At 45.6% G+C, this 18,508-nt stretch overlaps 1 protein-coding gene across 1 annotated transcript; it reads right to left on the bottom strand.

Annotated features, from left to right (window-relative positions):
• Positions 1-4,128: 4,128 nt before the first annotated feature.
• Positions 4,129-12,221, bottom strand: LOC306932196 (T-box transcription factor TBX1-B; the record flags this gene model as incomplete). The annotated part of the gene is made up of 6 exons (XM_079513893.1): positions 4,129-4,200; positions 5,038-5,193; positions 6,143-6,314; positions 8,567-8,668; positions 9,409-9,563; positions 12,003-12,221. 6 exons carry the CDS (start codon positions 12,219-12,221, stop codon positions 4,129-4,131), a joined length of 876 nt encoding a protein of 291 aa, XP_079370019.1.
• Between the last annotated feature and the right edge of the window lie 6,287 nt (positions 12,222-18,508).

Below are 18,508 nucleotides of genomic sequence, written 5' to 3'. Positions count from 1 at the left end.
AACATAGAGAGCTGTACGTCTGGTGCTTATAGACAGCTATCTAACATAGAGAGCTGTACGTCTGGTGCTTATAGACAGCTATCTGTACGTCTGGTGCTTATAGACAGAGAGCTGTACGTCTGGTGCTTATAGACAGAGAGCTGTACGTCTGGTGCTTATAGACAGAGAGCTGTACGTCTGGTGCTTATAGACAGAGAGCTGTACGTCTGGTGCTTATAGACAGCTATCTTGTTAAGTAAACGGAATGTAACTAATGTGCCTGCCTGCCCTCACAGTGTTTTCTGTACCTTTTTAATGAGAAAAGAAAATCTGACTTGGTCTTGACTTGGACTCGCTTTAGGTGGACTCGACTACAACCCTAGCCACCTCTGCTCCGGGAGAGCAGAGAGACTCAGCACAGCTGATTTTTGAGTGGTACTAGCCCCTCCTATATTTAGCTTTTAGTGAATATAGGAAACTTCGTCCTACACAAACATTAAATTCCCATTGATAATGAATGGAGAATTTTACGTGATAGTGTCTGAGCCGATGATGTAGTCATGATGATGTATAGGATAAGAGCGCCCCTCACTTCACACAGGTGTGATTTTAATGTTTTAATATGGCGTTCCGTCATGCTTGTTTGAAGCACGGCTGTTTCAACCAATCAGATTGCTTCCTCGAAAGGACCTGTTGTATAATTGGCATTGTGGTTTGTGGTACTTCAGTGTTTAGCGCTGTTGCGTCACAACAGCAAAGCCCTGCCTGGGTCCAAACCTGTTGCCTCACAAGTCACAACAGGAAAGCCCTGCCTGCAGGATCAGTCCCGATTTACAGTGGTAGGGGCCCCCGCCTACCGGGCAAGACAACATTTCAGGGCTCCCCTTTGCCGTGCGGTGTGAAGGGGTATTGTGTGTGTGTGTGTGTGTGTGTGTGTGTGTGTGTGTGTGTGTGTGTGTGTGTGTGTGTGTGTGTGTGTGTGTGTGTGTGTGTGTGTGTGTGTGTGTGTGTGTGTGTGTGTGTGTGTGTGTGTTTGTTTGTTATACTTCCATTACTTGGAAGTATAACAAACCTGGGGTATCGCTGTAGATTTGCCATACTGATATTCGGAAGCCTGGGCCATGTGCATTAACTGACCATGAGTGGCCTAAGAATAGCTGGCATGACAAAAAGTAAAGCCAAACAACTTGCCAAATACTGTTCTGTTTCGGCTGTTATAGGCAGTTTGTCTGTGTGGAGGAGGAGGTGCCATGTGTATCCTTAAGTGAACATGAACTGTCAACCCCTTTATATTTGTCTCCTTGTAAAATGAATTGTAATTTGTGGATTCAAATAAAGAAATCGAAATGTGTGTGTGTGTGTGTGTGTGTGTGTGTGTGTGTGTGTGTGTGTGTGTGTGTGTGTGTGTGTGTGTGTGTGTGTGTGTGTGTGTGTGTGTGTGTGAGGGGGGGGGGGGGGGGTAATCTTGGGGTACCCAGTCCCCCAAGACAGACAGAGACTAGTCTCTGCAGGGTGGCAGGCTTTCCACAGCTACCCCACAATACAGCAGAGCAGAAGCTCTCAATGTTTTAACCATAATATACAACTAAATATACAATAACTAAACACACAAATCTCACTTGAATTGGATTCCACTACCTGGGTCCAGACCTGAGGCAGGGCTTTCATGAAGGAGAACGGCACATAATATAAGAAAACAGAATACAACATATAAAACCAAAACCAAACATATCACTCTAAAGCAAAATATCCAGGTCTATTTTATTAGGTTCAAATAGAGGGTCCCTTCAGTTGTCCTCCATCACACACACAACAAAAACATAACACTTCGCATGAGTGACAGACGGTTAGGATCTAAACAAAAGTACAAAACAAATGTCTCGTAACAAATACATATTACACTTAAGTATAAGTTAAAATAAATTAGAACAATTATTATTTTTAAAATAATACCAACATTATTCAACTTATTTCCTGGGTTTAGTGATGGTGTGTCAAAAGTTGGAAAGTAAGTTGATTTGATTGAAGGCTGTTCCATTGAGTTGCTGCAATAAATGATTCTTACAAGAGTTTTACATTTCAACATGCGGCACACGTTAATTGGCAATAGAGGCGTGACATTGTCGAATTTGTCGTACCCGGAAGTTATGCGGGAACGCTTACTGAGTGGCAACAAACTACTTTCTGGCCTTGACAGCCCGTACATCCAAACAGAAAATCTGATTGCGTTAAACGACGTTAAACTCACTTTGCCACTCGTTTTACCACTCACTTTATGCATGTGCATTTACCCTGGCTAAGCTTCTCAAAGTCGAGTTGCGATCGATTACTGGCTAATAGCAAGTAAACATAAGCTAATTGGATGTGGGGGGAAAATAAACATTTCTCTCTCTCTCTCTCTCTCTCTCTCTCTCTGCATCTCTCTCTCTCTCTGCATCTCTCTCTCTCTCTCTCTCTGCATCTCTCTCTCTGCATCTCTCTCTCTCTCTCTGCATCTCTCTCTCTCTGCATCTCTCTCTCTGCATCTCTCTCTCTCTGCATCTCTCTCTCTGCATCTCTCTCTCTGCATCTCTCTCTCTCTGCATCTCTCTCTCTGCATCTCTCTCTCTGCATCTCTCTCTCGTCCTACAGCAGGTCATGTGGACTGTCCGTAGAGAGAGACGGACCGGGACAATCCCAGAACGACGGGAGAGGCAGGAAGGAGGTGGAGGAGGAGGGCAGAGCGGACGACTCCCCCCCGTCCTTCCTCTCAGTGGTACGGGCCAAGGAGTCTTTACAGTGGAGGAGCAGTCCACACTGCTCAGCCAGCGGGGGGTGGCTCTCTTCGCCTGCAGGGGAAGGAAGGAACACACGCGCAAGTTCAAAGGGTCTGCAACCGGTTTGACATCGAAGTGCCGTGCTTTTATATTTTCTTGATGGTCAGTGTGCCATATCAACATAAAATTCAATTATGAACCACATGGCATAATACAATTCAGGTATGAAGCTGCGGGCCGTACTTTGGACACCCCGTAACGGAGTATTTCTAAATGACAGTAGTGATACTTTTACTTAAGTAAAACATCCAAGTATTATTTCCAGGCCCGGCCTTTCCTACAGGCCGACAAAGCAGTTTCTGTTTTTTTTTGCCCAGTGTCCCCCCAGTGCCTCCCCAGTACCTCCCCAATGTCTGCCCAGGGCCTCCCTAGTGACTCCCCAATGCCTCCCCAGTGTCTCCCCAGTGCCCAGTATCTCCCCAGTGCCTCCCCAGTGTCCCCCCAGTGCCTCCCCAGTGTCCCACCAGTGCCTCCCCAGTGTCCCCCCAGTGCCTCCCCAGTGTCCCCCCAGTGCCTCCCCAGTGTCCCACCAGTGCCTCCCCAGTGTCCCCCCAGTGCCTCCCCAGTGCCTCCCCAGTGTCCCCCCAGTGCCTCCCCAGTGTCCCCCCAATCTTTTTTTTTGGGGGGGGGGGGGGGGGGGGGCTTATTTCATCAGGCTGCATAGTGTCAGCAGGGCTCACTCACTGGTTGGTTGTGTTGCTTTGTTGGAGCTGCTGCACGGTGAAATGCTGCCCTCTGGTGGAGGATGCCATGCTGTCACAGACCTGCTGCCACTGCCATGCATCCTGCACATGCACACACACGCGCGCACACACACACACACACACACACACACACACACACACACACACACACACACACACACACACACACACACACACAATCTGCTGAGTGTACATGTACACAGAGGTCAAAGTTCATTAATCACGGAACGTGCCGTGCTCAGTGCCATACTCTTATCGGTGTGTTCCAGTTGATAAGACACACACACACACACACACACACACACACACACACACACACACACACACACGCTCGCACACACACGCGCACACACGCACGCACGCACACACACGTGCAGAACTGTGTCATCATTTCCACGTAAAGATCCGACAGTTAACATTAACTAAAGTAAAGTAAATATACGCAAGTAAAGTGCTTGAGTAAAATCTGGAGGTACTTTTACTTGACTTCAGTTATAATAGGTCCATTTCACAATGCTTTATGCTTTACACTTTATAGTGCACTACGTATTTGTAAAGTTGTTTTTTCAGACAGACACACACGTTTTGAAATGTATTGTTACTGTAAGATACTTGTGTCATGATGGATCTCACCAGTCCTCGGGGTCTGTGGTCCGGAAGCCTTTAGCAAACGGATTGCTGGCTATCTTCAACTGGGTGATCTGTGAGAGAGAGAGGCAGACAGACAGGTCAACTGGGTGATCTGTGAGAGAGAGAGAGAGAGACAGGCCAAGAGAGAGACAGACAGGCCAAGAGAGAGATAGGCAGACAGGCCAAGAGAGAGAGAGGCAGACAGGCAAAGAGAGAGTGAGACAGACAGGCCAAGAGAGAGAGAGGCAGACAGGCCAAGAGAGAGAGACAGACAGGCCAAGAGAGAGAGAGGCAGACAGGCCAAGAGAGAGAGAGACAGACAGGCCAAGAGAGAGAGAGACAGACAGGCCAAGAGAGAGAGAGGCAGATAGGCCAAGAGAGAGAGAGGCAGACAGGCCAAGAGAGAGAGAGGCAGACAGGCCAAGAGAGAGAGAGACAGACAGGCCAAGAGAGAGAGAGGCAGACAGGCCAAGAGAGAGAGAGGCAGACAGGCCAAGAGAGAGAGAGGCAGACAGGCCAAGAGAGAGAGAGGCAGACAGGCCAAGAGAGAGAGGCAGACAGGCCAAGAGAGAGAGGGATACAATACAAAGAGAGACAAAAAAGAGAATAGCATTTAATTCAATTCATTATATAATATTCAAAATATAATAAATAATAATATTTACCCAAAGATAGGTCCAGAACCAGTGTTTGGGAACTATACTGATACTGCGTGATGATGTAATAGTGTGTAGTGTCTTCTTGTAGTCTGATTTAAGAGTGAGCCAGCTATGGCAGCGTGAGGATATACAGATTGGATCTCTCTCTACCCTACCTGGTGGTTCTGGTAGGCTGTGACCGCTATGAAGCGGGTCTCTGTACGTACCAGATGGTTCTGTGACCGCTATGACGTTTGTCTCGGTACGTACCCGATGGTTCTGGTAGGCTGTGACCGCTATGAAACGGGTCTCTGGGAAGAAGAAGGAGCTGAAGTTCCTGTGAGCGTGCAGCTGGCTGTCTGGGCCCGGGTCCACGTAGACCACATGGAACCGAGGCTGGTAGCGGTGCATGGAGTTCAGGATCATCTGCATAGAGAACACAGTGACACTGGTACTGATGCAATGGAGTTCAGGGGTGGAGTGGCCGGATGGTAACCGTAAGGTTGCCAGTTCAAACGCGGGCTCCCCCAGAGTTAGTGTCGAAGTGTCCTTGAGCAAGACACAGACACTTGCATGGTTTATTTCCGCCGAAATCGGTGTATGAATGTGTGTGTGAAGGGTGAATGTAATAAACAATGTATGTAAAGCGCCTTGGATAAAGGCGCTATGTAAATGCACTATTTTTCATTTACCATTTAGAACACATGTAGTAACACTGGTACTGATGCATGGAGTTTGAGAACATTTACACAATACAACAACACTAGTTCAAACTTCTTTGAAGTTGGGGTGGGGTTGGGGGGGGGGGGGGGTGTGATGTGTTTTTGCAATTGCTAATATTTGTTGTAGTATAGGCCTAGTCCGAAGGAGGATGTGTAGCTCTTAGAGATTTATAATACAGTTTTATGTATTATAAATAGTAAACAAACTATTCCAAGAAGTACTTGAAGAAACTTGTCGGATTCATACGCCACATATGGGCATTTTATTTTGGACAGCGATTGAAAATAATTCTTTAACTTAGGCGTTTAAACACTTAAACCCCAGCATCCCTATATTCTGGAGGGAACATTCAACAACAAGATAGCCAATCTACAAGCTCACATGGAGAATGAATAATGGACCTTGATATGAAAAGAGAAAACCACTGCTCTGTACCATGTCCCTCACTGGCAGGCAGGCAGGCAGGCAGACAGACAGACAGGCAGGCAGGCAGGCAGACAGACAGGCAGGCAGGCAGGCAGACAGACAGGCAGGCAGGCAGGCAGGCAGGCAGGCAGACAGACAGACAGACAGACAGACAGACAGACAGACAGACAGACAGACAGACAGACAGACAGACAGACAGACAGACAGACAGACAGACTGTACTGACATGTCCGTTATCGTCCAGCAGGTTGTTGGTGAGCTTCAGAGCGTCGAAGGAGACGGTCTGTTTCATCCACTGAGCTCCTCTGGCGGGAGAGTCGGGGTGGAAGTGCATCCTGCCCGGAGCCGCCACGTCCCCCCGGCCCGCCACCAGCCACGACGAGCTGTGGAACGCATACCTGATGCACACGGGAACAAAAATGTGATTTTTTTTTCCTATCATTTTTATCCCATGATTTTGTAACCCATTTTTCACCCCTGTGTCAATTATCTAATGTGATCCTGGGCTCTACACACCCTCCGCCAACCTAGTCCCCATATATGGGGGACATGGGGAGAGCAACGGACTTGAACTCATGCTTCCTTCATGCCTGAGTGTCCAAGTTGCTCCTTTACACCTGACAGGGGGGGTTTCCCTGGTTGGACGTAGCGCGTAGAAGGAACACGTTATTCCAACCAGTTCCTTTTCCCTCCATCAGGCGCCCCGGGCTGGCCAGGGGGAGGCAGTTTAGAGACCAGGATTACTGCATGTTTTTTGTGAGGGTACCTACCCTAGGGGACACGGGGAGAACATGCAAACTCCACACAGAAAGGCCCTTTCGCCAACCCCGCCTCGGGTATGGGCACTGATGACGTGGAGGAGGAAACACACCGCCAGCACCCACAGCTTCCCAAGCGGGAATCAAACCCAGGACCTTCTAGCTGTGAGGCGACAGCACTACCAACTGTGCCACCGTGCCCCCAAAATGTGCATTATTATAGCGCCATCCAAAGCGCTTTGAATCGTGCATATAGTGCTTGGAAAAAGAATTGTGTTATTATATTTTTCCATGTCACCCACTGCTAACTAAAACAAAATCAAAATGTGCTGTCAAATTGATGTTTATACCAACACAAGAATCTGTATGATGGAATGCCAATAAAGGGTGAGCCGGAAAGTATCAGCCAGCCAGGAGAATGAGACTATAGCAGGACACTGTCAAACAAGAGCTGCCTGCCAGCAAACTGGTGCTGTGGGAACCAACACACGGGCACCGCCGGTCACGAGGACGTCCCACATTAACAATTATGTGGATTGTTTTGACCCTGTGGGTCATAATGTGTAGTTTGCTGTGTTGCTCTCTTTTTCCCCTCAGTGTGGTGTTTGTGGAGTGACTGATAGAGGACAGCTGGGGTGAATGATGTGATGAGTAGTGATTGAGTGAGTTTGTGTGAGTAGTAGTATTTTAGCTTTGTTGCGAACGCAGTGAGCATTTACTATGAGACCCAGCAGATCATGTCTGTCTGTCTGTCTGTGTGTCTGTGTGTCTGTGTGTCACGCTGTAACACCACCCGCCCACCACCAGAGGGCGCAGCTGTATCACACACAAAAAAACACACACACATGCACGCACGCACACACACACACACGCACGCACGCACACACACACACACAAAACTTAACTTAAAAAAAACTTAACTTAAAAAAAACTTAACTTAAAAAAAAAACTTAATAAGGAAAAACTTTAAAAGGAAAAACTTAAAAAAAACTTAACTTAAAAAAAAACTTAACTTAAAAAAAATCTTAAAAAACACAAAACTTAACTTAAAAAAAACTTAACTTAAAAAAAAAACTTCAAAAGGAAAAACTTTAAAAGGAAAAACTTACAAAAACACAAAACAAAAGAGAACTTAAAAAAAACCTTAAAAAATTACGTAATTTATTCTAATTGTTGTTTTTGCAATTTACGAGCTGCGTTCGCTTCCCGCGTCCGCGCGTCTTACTTGTGATACATGTAATGTAGGGGTGGGTGACCTCTCTTTTTATCATTTGCTTTGTCTTTTGTTTCGTTAGGCGGGATTTGTATTTTGGTTTCCTTCCGTTAGTCAAGAGCAAGAGTTATGTTTTGTGTTTGTAAGCTACCGTCCCCACCCAGCGGTGGCAGCGGTGGCCGAACGGATTGCGGAGCGGTCTTGATACCGGAAGGTCGCCAGTTCGAATCAGCGGTCCGACACGTTAAAATTACCACCGCTGAAGTGCCCTTCAGCAAGGCATTGAACCACTACTATGAAATGTTCTATGAGCAGGGCCTGGCTGGAAACAAGTTCTTGAGCTTAGCCCAGATACCCTGGGTAAATATAGTAACTTTGCTTTGCTTTGCTTTACCCTGATCGATCGGTAAGGCCTAATTCATTGCAATCCTAAAGTCTTAGGATTTGAACCATGTGTGGCCTGTCTGAATTGGGAACTGGGTAGGAGGGGGTCCCATTTTGTTGTTGCGACTTAGGTTCCCCTATAGGCCGGGTCGTAATAGGATGTACTTGGGAACGACGCAGGAGCGCAAAGCACCAACGAGCTGGCCAGATGTATGGAGAACCGGGATGACTGGAAGCGACGATGGAGGGCTCGTCTGAGGACCACCTAGAGAGAGAAAATCACCCAGTGACTCACCGGTATCTCTTGTCATCGACAGGGACAAAGTCCATGAGCAGAACGTATTCAGCCTGCGGGTCCATGCCTGAGATACGGACCTGGAACGTAGGGAACATCCTCCTGTTGTTGCAAAGACAAGTACTCCGATTGGTTACATTTGACCTGAGATCAGATTCAAAAAATGTCTTCTACATCCTGACAGTTTTCTGAAAAAGCTATGTTTCTATGTCAGTCGTTCTTCGAATTTTCAAAAATAGCAGACCTACAAGCTCGTAGCTATGAGCTTGTAGATCTGCTATTTTTTCAATAGCTAAAGCATAACATAATGCTAACACCAAAAGGGGTTCCCGCCCAAAATGGGTTAAGCTTTTAACTCAAATATTTGCTTCTGCGGGTGTCTCTGGAACAACATTATTTTCAAGATGGGGGTCGGCGGCCAAATACAGATCATTCTGGGGCTCCTTGACATGAAAAAGGTTGAGCACCACTGATACGTTTACAAGTACAAAGGTATTGCCATGAAAATGTACTTAATGTGTGTAAGGCCACCTTAACGAATTTCGAAGTTAAGGTGGCCTTACACTAGCCGATAATCGGGCATTTTTGACGCTCGGGGGGTGCCCGGCCGCTCAAAGCGCGATCGGGATCGGCTCGATCAACATCAAGAATGTTTGATATTTGCTCTGCCCCGCTCCGATTATCCTGTAGTGTGTGGTGCTATCAGATTTCAGATTGAAAAAAATCGGCTAGTGTAAGGCCACCTTAAAAGGACAATATTTGGATCCGAGATATGGGGCAGAAGTACTGGAAATGGGAAATACTCAAGTAAAGTATACAAAGTTGGCATGGTGAGCCTATACCTGCCAGCCTTGGTGACGATCATCTCGGTGCCCAGCTGGTCAAACTGCTGCCACAGAGAACACATCTCCAGTTGAACTCTGACCCTGCTGACCTGCGGGGCTTTAGAGCACGACGACCCCACTGAGACCTCCGATATGAGACAACTATGAGACATCTGAAGAGAGGGGATGGGGAGGAGAGGGGAGGAGGAGGTTCTCAAAGTGGGTGCCTGACGCAAGCCCAGGGCCCAGGGGTGCCTCAGAATACTGTGATAATATTTGGAATGTATTAATATCACTTCAGTTTCACCACATACACTCTCTAACAGGCCTGACCAAAAATAGAAGCTGCTAGAAAAAACAATTATGGTTAAAAATGTATTTGTAATCATTTTTACATTGCATTTCACTATTCTGTTTAATTCTATTCAGGTGTGTAAGATATTTTTGATGACTCAAAATAATTTTGCGATCCCCACCACCCCCATGTGGGGTCCTGAGCTCCTGACCCCATGTGGGGCTGAGCTCCCCCATGTCCCGCCACCCCATACCGTCACATTTTCTCACCGTGTCCCCTAGGGTAGGTACCCTCACATGTTCTCCCCGTGTCCCCTAGGGTAGGTACCCTCACATGCTTCTCCCCGTGTCCTCTAGCCCCACTGTACCTTCGACAGGCAGCCTCTGTAGACATTTTTAAAGCACAGCTCAAGACCCACTTCTACACCCTTGCTTTTAATTGATTTGTTTTTTATTTATTTTTGTTATTCATGTCCTCACTGTATTGCATTACTGCTTTTGTTTTTTAATGTTTATGCCTTGCTTTTCTTTTCTTTTTTTTCTCTCTTCATTGCTCTGTAAAGCACTTTGAGCTGCATTTCATGTCATGAAAGGTGCTATACAAATAAAGTTTTATTATTATTATTATTAGGGTAGGTACCCTATATGTTCTCCCCGTGTCCCCTAGGGTAGGTACCCTCACAAAAAACATAATTGATAATAAGTAATTAATCCTGGTCTCTAAACTGCCTCCCCCTTGTCAGCCCAAACTCCCCCCTGTCAGGTGAAAAGAAGCGGCTTGGACTCCTCATGCACTGAAGGAAACATAAGGTCAGTCCGTTGCTCTCACCAGGTTGGCAGAGGGAGTGTAGCGCCCAGGATTACATTAGATAAAAAATATTATTACAACAATCGTGGGATTTAAAAAAGAAAGAAAGAAAGAAAGAAAGAAAGAAACTAAAAGATGACTTACTGTGTGGCACAGAATGATGATCTTGTTGCAGCTTTGGGATTTCTTTCACCATCTGTAGGTCAAACCATAATCTGACCCCCCTCCCAAAAAAATGTCCAGCCGATCACTTCTTCACCTGGACAGTATAGCACAAAACGAAGCGACCGTCCACTCCACTCTGTTCTCAGCGGATAGCTTTGGTTGTCTTCTCTCCAGCAGAGGTCCAGACTCCACAGTATATACACACAGCAGCCAGAGATCATCTCGGTACTATATAGTCAGTGTGACTGCATGTGTTCCATGTGTTGATCAGTCTGATCGTGTTTGGAAGAAAAGCATGCTTTTATATATCTATCCATACACGCCCTGGGAGACTCGGTCCCACTGGAGACCGCCAGCCCTGAGTCCTCATCCATTACAATACTCATACAGACACTGACACCATGCAGGCACTAATCACTATCCAGTGAGTGCTGGAAGGTAACTAAATATATTATACTACAGGGATGTCCCGATCACCTTGTTTTGCTCCTGATCCGATTCTGATCATTTGATTTTGAACATCTGCCTAATACCAATTTTTCCCGATCCGGTATTTATATTTTATAGAACAGTGGTTCCCAAACTTTTTCGTGTCAAGGACCCCCAAATCAACATTTATTAGGCCACGGACCCCCCATTTGAAAACATATGCCAGTGACCCCGATAAGGGAGGATTTTTACGGCTCCAGCAGTGATTCCGAAACATATTAATTTCAAGGACCCCCAGTTTCACACGCATTATGCCACGGACCCCCGATTTAATGGCATTTCTATCTCTGGTACCACAATTTATATTGTAAAATCAATGCTAATTTAACTCTGAGAGTTTACAAATGGAACCATCCATTTGTACACTCTCTGAGTTACAGACCCATAAGGGTCCATTTCTATGATATGGATACTAGGGATGTCCCGATCAAGCTTTTTGGCTCCCGATCCGACCCCCAGAATTATCTGGCTGTGGACTCCCATCTGAAAATATGTTGTTCCAGGGACCCTCCCAGAATGAAAGATTTGAGTTAAAAGCGTTCGCTCTGAAAGTATTCAAAGATTTGCGCCACATTTTAAAGACGTTTAAAAAATATATAGCGGATCTACAAGCTCGTACATTTTGAGGTGTTTGTACTTGAGTATTTCCAATTTCCAATACTTTTACTTCCACCCGTCTCAGAGGCAAATATTTTACGTTTACTCCACTACATTTATTTGAAAACTTTTAGTTAGTACAGGTTACTTTGATTATTATTATTACAAAACATACATTAACCACTTCAGCCCTGAACACATTTCGGCCATTTGAAAATAGACGATCTACAAGCTCACGGTCGAGCTTGTATAGCGACACTTTGACGTTCTCCGGCCTGGGACTCCAGGGACGCCCAATGGTGCCCGAGAGTCCCGGGACTCCAGGGGCCCGAGAGTCCCGGGACTCCAGGGGCCCGGGACTCCAGGGGCCCAGGACTCCAGGGGCCCGAGAGTCCCGGGACTCCAAGGGCCCGAGAGCCCTGGGACTCCAGGGGCCCGGGACTCCAGGGGCCCAGGACTCCAGGGGCCCGAGAGTCATGGGACTCCAGGGGCCCAGGACTCCAGGGGCCCGAGAGTCATGGGACTCCAGGGGCCCGAGAGTCCCGGGACTCCAGGGGCCCAAGAGTCCCTGGACTCCAGGGGCCCCTGGAGTCCCGGGACTCTTGGGCCCCTGGAGTCCCGGGCCCCTGGAGTCCTGGGACTCTTGGGCCCCTGGAGTCCCGGGCCCCTGGTGTCCTGGGACTCTCGGGCCCTTGGAGTCCTGGGACTCTTGGGCCCCTGGAGTCCCGGGCCCCTGGAGTCCTGGGACTCTTGGGCCCCTGGAGTCCTGGGACTCTTGGGCCCCTGGAGTCCTGGGACTCTTGGGCCCCTGGAGTCCCGGGCCCCTGGAGTCCTGGGACTCCAGGGGCCCAAGAGTCCCTGGACTCCAGGGGCCCGGGGCCCCTGGAGTCCTGGGACTCTTGGGGCCCAAGAGTCCCAGGACTCCAGGGACCGGGACTCCAGGGGCCCGGGACTCCAGGGCCCCAAGAGTCCCGGGACTCCAGGGCCCCAAGAGTCCCAGGACTCCAGGGACCCGGGACTCCAGGGGCCCAAGAGTCCCGGGACTCCAGGGACCGGGACTCCAGGGGCCCGGGACTCCAGGGCCCCAAGAGTCCCGGGACTCCAGGGCCCCAAGAGTCCCAGGACTCCAGGGACCGGGACTCCAGGGGCCCGGGACTCCAGGGCCCCAAGAGTCCCGGGACTCCAGGGCCCCAAGAGTCCCAGGACTCCAGGGACCCGGGACTCCAGGGGCCCAAGAGTCCCGGGACTCCAGGGACCGGGACTCCAGGGGCCCGGGACTCCAGGGGCCCGGGTAAATGCCCTGGCCCGGTATTGACTTGTTCCGCCAGTAGTAACTAGTAACTAAAGTTTTCAAATAAATGTACAGTGAATTGGAAATTGGAAATACTCAAGTAAAGTACAAAATAATACGTCTGTGCTTAGTTTCCACCACTGAGAGCTACTGTAAGACATTTTGTAGAATGGGCTTCAGGTGTTGACGGGTTAAGTTATTGCGTGCCATAGCCTGAAGCTGCAACACTTGTCCTCGCAGAGTGTCCTCAACAACAGGCTAATCAGTGCAGTGTGACCGTGCGTGCGTGCGTGCGTGCGTGCGTGCGTGCGTGCGTGTGTCATCAACAGCAGGCTAACTGAGAGGCGAGGACAGACACGGAGAGGTTTAATTCTCTACACACACCAGGTTTCAACAGCGTACTAATTGGAGTGTCAGTCACAATAGGATTACAGAGCAGTTCCTTACTTCTCACATTTGGGATGATTTCTAAAGTTTGTATACACACATGCTCGATGTGCCTAAAACAATGGCCACTAAGAAACATGGTGAAGCAGCTTTCTGCTTCTACGGGCCGGCGGCGTGGTACAAACTCCCACTATACCTTCGACAGGCCGCCGATCTGTAAACATTTTTAAAGCAACAGATTTATTTCTTCACTCTTGCTTTTAGTTGAGCTTTTAAAATCCTTGTTGTCATTCATGTCCTCACTGTATTGCCTTATGTGTTGTTTTATGCCCTTGCTTTTCTTTTTCTTTTGTATTATTGCTCTGTAAAGCTAGCCTGATTATCAGACTGCAGTCCACTCAGAGAGTGGGCGGGGTCTATGGGCTGGATCCAGGCTACTGTAAAGCACCTTGAGCTGCATTTGTTTGTTTGTTTGTTTATTTTCACATACAAAAATATTTAGGAAATGATACACAAGGTCAATAAAAATGTGTTTTTTTTAAAGAAAAAACTTCATCATATTGAACATGCAGATCTTAAACTTCATCATATGGAACATCTTAAACATTAGAATACAGATAAAATACAGGGACAGTGAGAGGACGAAAATATACTGTATAAGAAGAAAAAAGCACAATAGACAGAAGTCAGACAATAAAACCGCTATAGCAGAACATTGACTACACCAGGTTAATTTAGCAGACCGTATGGGAAGTACTTGGTGGTTAGGAGAAGTGCATGATTTTAGAACCTTCTTGAATTGATGAGAAGACAATATTGCCATAGATGTAAAGGTAGGGAGTTCCATATTTTAGACCCTCTGAAGCCTATATTAAACTGAGATTGAGACGTACGGTCTGAGGTGATTTGAGCTACGTGTTTGATAATCATCCATTTCATGTCATGAAAGGTGCTATACAAATAAAGTTGTATTAATATGAATACTAAATACAGCAGATGTTCAGGCCTTCACGCCTATAGTTTTTAAGGTCATCTTTGCCTGTGATGTTGTGTAGGCAACAATGTGTCCCAATACCTTAACATTTCGGTCCATTTTTGTATGTTTATACGTTGTAACATGGCAACCTAGTTGTACTGGCCATACAGTTAATTCAGAATCAGAATCTCAGATGATCTCACGGTGAAGAAGCTGTGTTGTTTTTGGCAGCAAATTTCTATTTTAGTTTTAGTGAATAGTTTTCATTTAGTTTTAGTCACATGTTAGTCACCCGGTTTTAGTGTTAGTCTACTTTTAGGACTAAATATTATAAGATTTTAGTCGACTAAATCTACAGGTGATTTATTCGACTAAAATGTATTTTGGCGGGCCTTGATGCCGTCGTAATGACTGATTTTACACTTGCCAATCTACAAGCTCACAATGTGTCGCGCTGCGACGCGTTGTGAGCTAATAGATCGGCTATTTTCAGCATGCAACCAAGTGTAAAATGACTTAAACTCGATCTTTTGTCCACTAGTGCCTTCCTAACATTTGAGTCTAGATAGTTTTTATTTGTTGACAAAATCGACAGCATATTTAGTCATAGTTTCAGTCATCATAGCTTAGTTTTCTAGTAGTTTCCATTCAGTTTCCGTCAGTGAAAAAATGGTAGTCGACGAACATTTTTCGTCATAGTTTTAGTCGACGAAAACAACACTGGAAGCTACTGGTTGAAGTTATTTTTTAGTTCCGTCGTATCGTTCTTTCCATAGAAGAAAACGGAAGGGAAGAAGAAGAGGAAGAAGAATGTTTCCGACCTCTTCTCCCATGGCGTGCGCTAGCTGGGGTTTTGTCGTGTGTTGTTGTTGCACCATCCGCTGTGATCGGGTCACCGCTGTGAAACTCGTCCAGTGAGATAACAAAAGCTAAGCGCGATTAAAATGTGAAATATTCTTTCTGTGATTAATTAATCGAAATGAATCAGATATATGTCCAAGCCCTAATGTTGTGTGTAGACATTCATTGTGTCGAGTGAAAACCCCATTTCCAATGCATTGTTTTCAATTTTTTTAATTTTTTAATTTATTTATATATGGTGTGTGTGCATGTGTGTGTGTGCGTGCGTGCGTGCGTGCGTGCGTGCGTGCGTGCGTGCGTGCGTGCGTGCGTGCGTGCGTGCGTGCGTGCGTGCGTGCGTGCGTGCGTGCGTGCGTGTGATTGCATCCCCCTGCGTCTCTCTATGATGGGTGTGTGTTGAGTGGCCCCCAGCCTGAGGGCCAGTGAGGGGCCAATAAGTTATAACTGTCAATACAGTCTGCTCTGCTCATTAATCACTGCTCAAAGGACCAGCACGGAGCACAGCGGGGAATCTATCCATAGTCCATACACATAATGGATTGGACTAATAACCGTGTTCTTCCCACTTGACCTTCCACCCCGCTCGGTTTGAAGTGGAGTCAGAGTCCCTGTCCCATTGCCGCTAGTTATGAGCACAAGTGGGGGGAAATAAAATCTACTTTTTCAAAATAAATTTGTTTTTTGAGCTCCCCTGTGTATTTTCTATCCGCACAAATATGCAATTTTAAACAATCAGGATTTCATATTTCATATTCTTCACTTGCATAATGTAGGAGGCGGGACTAAGGGGGACTTCCTGTTGGGATATCACCCAAGTGTTTTCTTCCTGTCAATCGGGAGTGCATGTAAGTCAGTCATTTTCTACGGACAATTATAGTATTTTCTCGTCACTTGTAATTTTTTTAATTACGTTACCTTGAGAAAAAAACCCTAAATAAAACATTACGATAAAAACGAATGGTAAAAATTACAAGTGACGAGAAAATACTATAATTGTCTGTAGAAAATGACTGACTTACATGCACTCCCGATGGACAGGGAGAAAACACTTGGGTGATATCCCAACAGGAAGTCCCCCTTAGTCCCGCCTCCTACATTGTGCAAGTGAAGAATAGGGGCTTTTATGGAAATTGCTCTCAGGAACAGCTCAACTGATTTGGTCGTATTTGTGATGTCATCAATGTCACCCTACTTTGTATAATTCCTCCCTCTCTTCAGTCTTCAGTTCCAAATTTGCATTTCCACTTTGTTTACAGTGTCCGCCATTGTTTTCCAAGCTGGCACGGAATGGAAACAAGCCTGTGTTTATCTAGCATCAGTATTATAATGACTCAAATATTAAACGAGTTGCATATCAGCACCCCCACCACCTCAGGACATTGTGGTACTGCAGCTAAAACAGCTTCAGAAGCAAAAAAGAAATGCCATGGACTGGTTATATCAAAGTGGTGATTGAGGCTCAAACCATTAGAAATAAGTTTGAGGGACATAGACAATATGATATTAAATATTAAAAACAGTTACAATTCATGTTATAGCTGCTTTAAGTAAAAGTATCAATAATGCAAAGCAGAACTACTCCGTTACAAGTAAAATTGTATGCACTTGAGTAAAACTACAAAGGTATTGTGTCAAAATGTACTTAAAGTACAAAAAGTAAAAGTACTAATTATGCAGAATGTCCCATTTCAAAATTTCAAATGGCTAAGAAGCTTTTGAAAATAGCCGATCTATACTGAATAAATAAACGTAAGCCCTATTCCCATAGGATTAGTATTACCCCAGTAGCCCAGGTAATTTGTATAATAATCATGGAGGACGTCTATTTTTTTTTAATCCAGTGAGAATGTGCCATCAAAAAAATCACAGAGGGGGTAATTTCTTTTTTTCCTGGGAGTTTTCCAGGGATTAATTTCTAAAATTCCTGGGGTCCTGGGGTAATACTAATCCTATGGGAACAGGGCTTTAGAAACTGTCTGGGGTGTTCACCAAAGAAGTATTCAATCAATCTATACACATGCATGAGGCAAATATTATTATTATTATTATTATTACTGTAGACTTTTGTATTGTTCTTAATTGAACTTTTAATCTGTTTTAAATCAATGACCTCATACAGGAAAGGATTCCAAATAAGCCAGCTGGCTTCTTCCTTTTCTTGCATTGTATTTTTGTTTTTTGATATGTATTGTCTATTTTTTTGTACTACATGCTAAATAAATAAACCAAACTAAACCAAACCAAACCAAATGTAACTTCTCCTTGAAAGGAGCTGTCATTCACTGCCTTTTTCTGTTTTGTATACATATCGTGTTTCATATTTGTTGATGACATTGCATTATTGCGTGAACTTGCGCTATGTTGATGAAATGCATTGAATAAATAGGACCACAATGGAAACAAGTCCCTATAGGACCTTTCTGTGTGTTATCTGTTGTCTGACTGTAGTAGGCTACCTCGTGCTGTTTGCATTATTAGAACATTGAATAATCAATCGATCCGTCAATCAATCAATCATTAAAAAAGTACGAGACATGGCCAAAGCATTTCCGGGGGTACGTCCCCAGCCAAAAACGTTGAGAACCCCTGAGCTAGAGTCTGCTAGAGTCTTCTAGACCAGCGGTTCCCAAACCTTTTTGGCCATGCACCCCCTGTTACCTCCCGACCTAGCTGACGCACCCCCGCACATGGAAATATAAATTGCATAAGATATATAGAGACATATATTTCCCATTTATCCACATGCACATATGCATATATATGGGGTTACATATGCATATGTGTCACGGTCTGTGACATGTGTTATGTTTTCTAGTGTTCCTTGTTCTTTGTTTTGGTTTTACTCTACACCTGTGTGCTTTTATTTTGCAGTTTGTGTTTCCTGTGTTGCTCATGTTACCTGTGTTGTCTCACCAGTACTCTGATTAGCCTAGTGTTTCCACCTTGTCTTGTTAGTCTTTAGCCAAGCCTTGTGTTGATTCTCAGTTGAGTTCACCTGTGTCCTTGTGTATTTATACTCCCCTGGTTTTTCAGTTCCTTTGTCAGATCATTGTTTTATGTCACTAATGTAACGTTTTGCTCCTAATGAACTCCCAGTGTATTTCTAGTTCTTCTTCTCTTCGTGTTCCTGGATTTTGGTAATAAACGTCCTACAATTTCAACTTCTCTGTCCTGCTTTTGGGTCCTACTCCTAACCTGCTTCGCATCGTGACAATATGAACCTGAATATGGCTTATATATGCAGCATTGG

The sequence above is a fragment of the Electrona antarctica genome (genome assembly GCF_951216825.1).
Source record: "Electrona antarctica genome assembly, chromosome: 11".
NCBI classification, from domain to species: Eukaryota; Metazoa; Chordata; class Actinopteri; order Myctophiformes; family Myctophidae; genus Electrona; species Electrona antarctica.
Note: the sequence above shows the minus strand (reverse complement) of the source record. Positions and strands in the feature narration are given on the sequence as shown.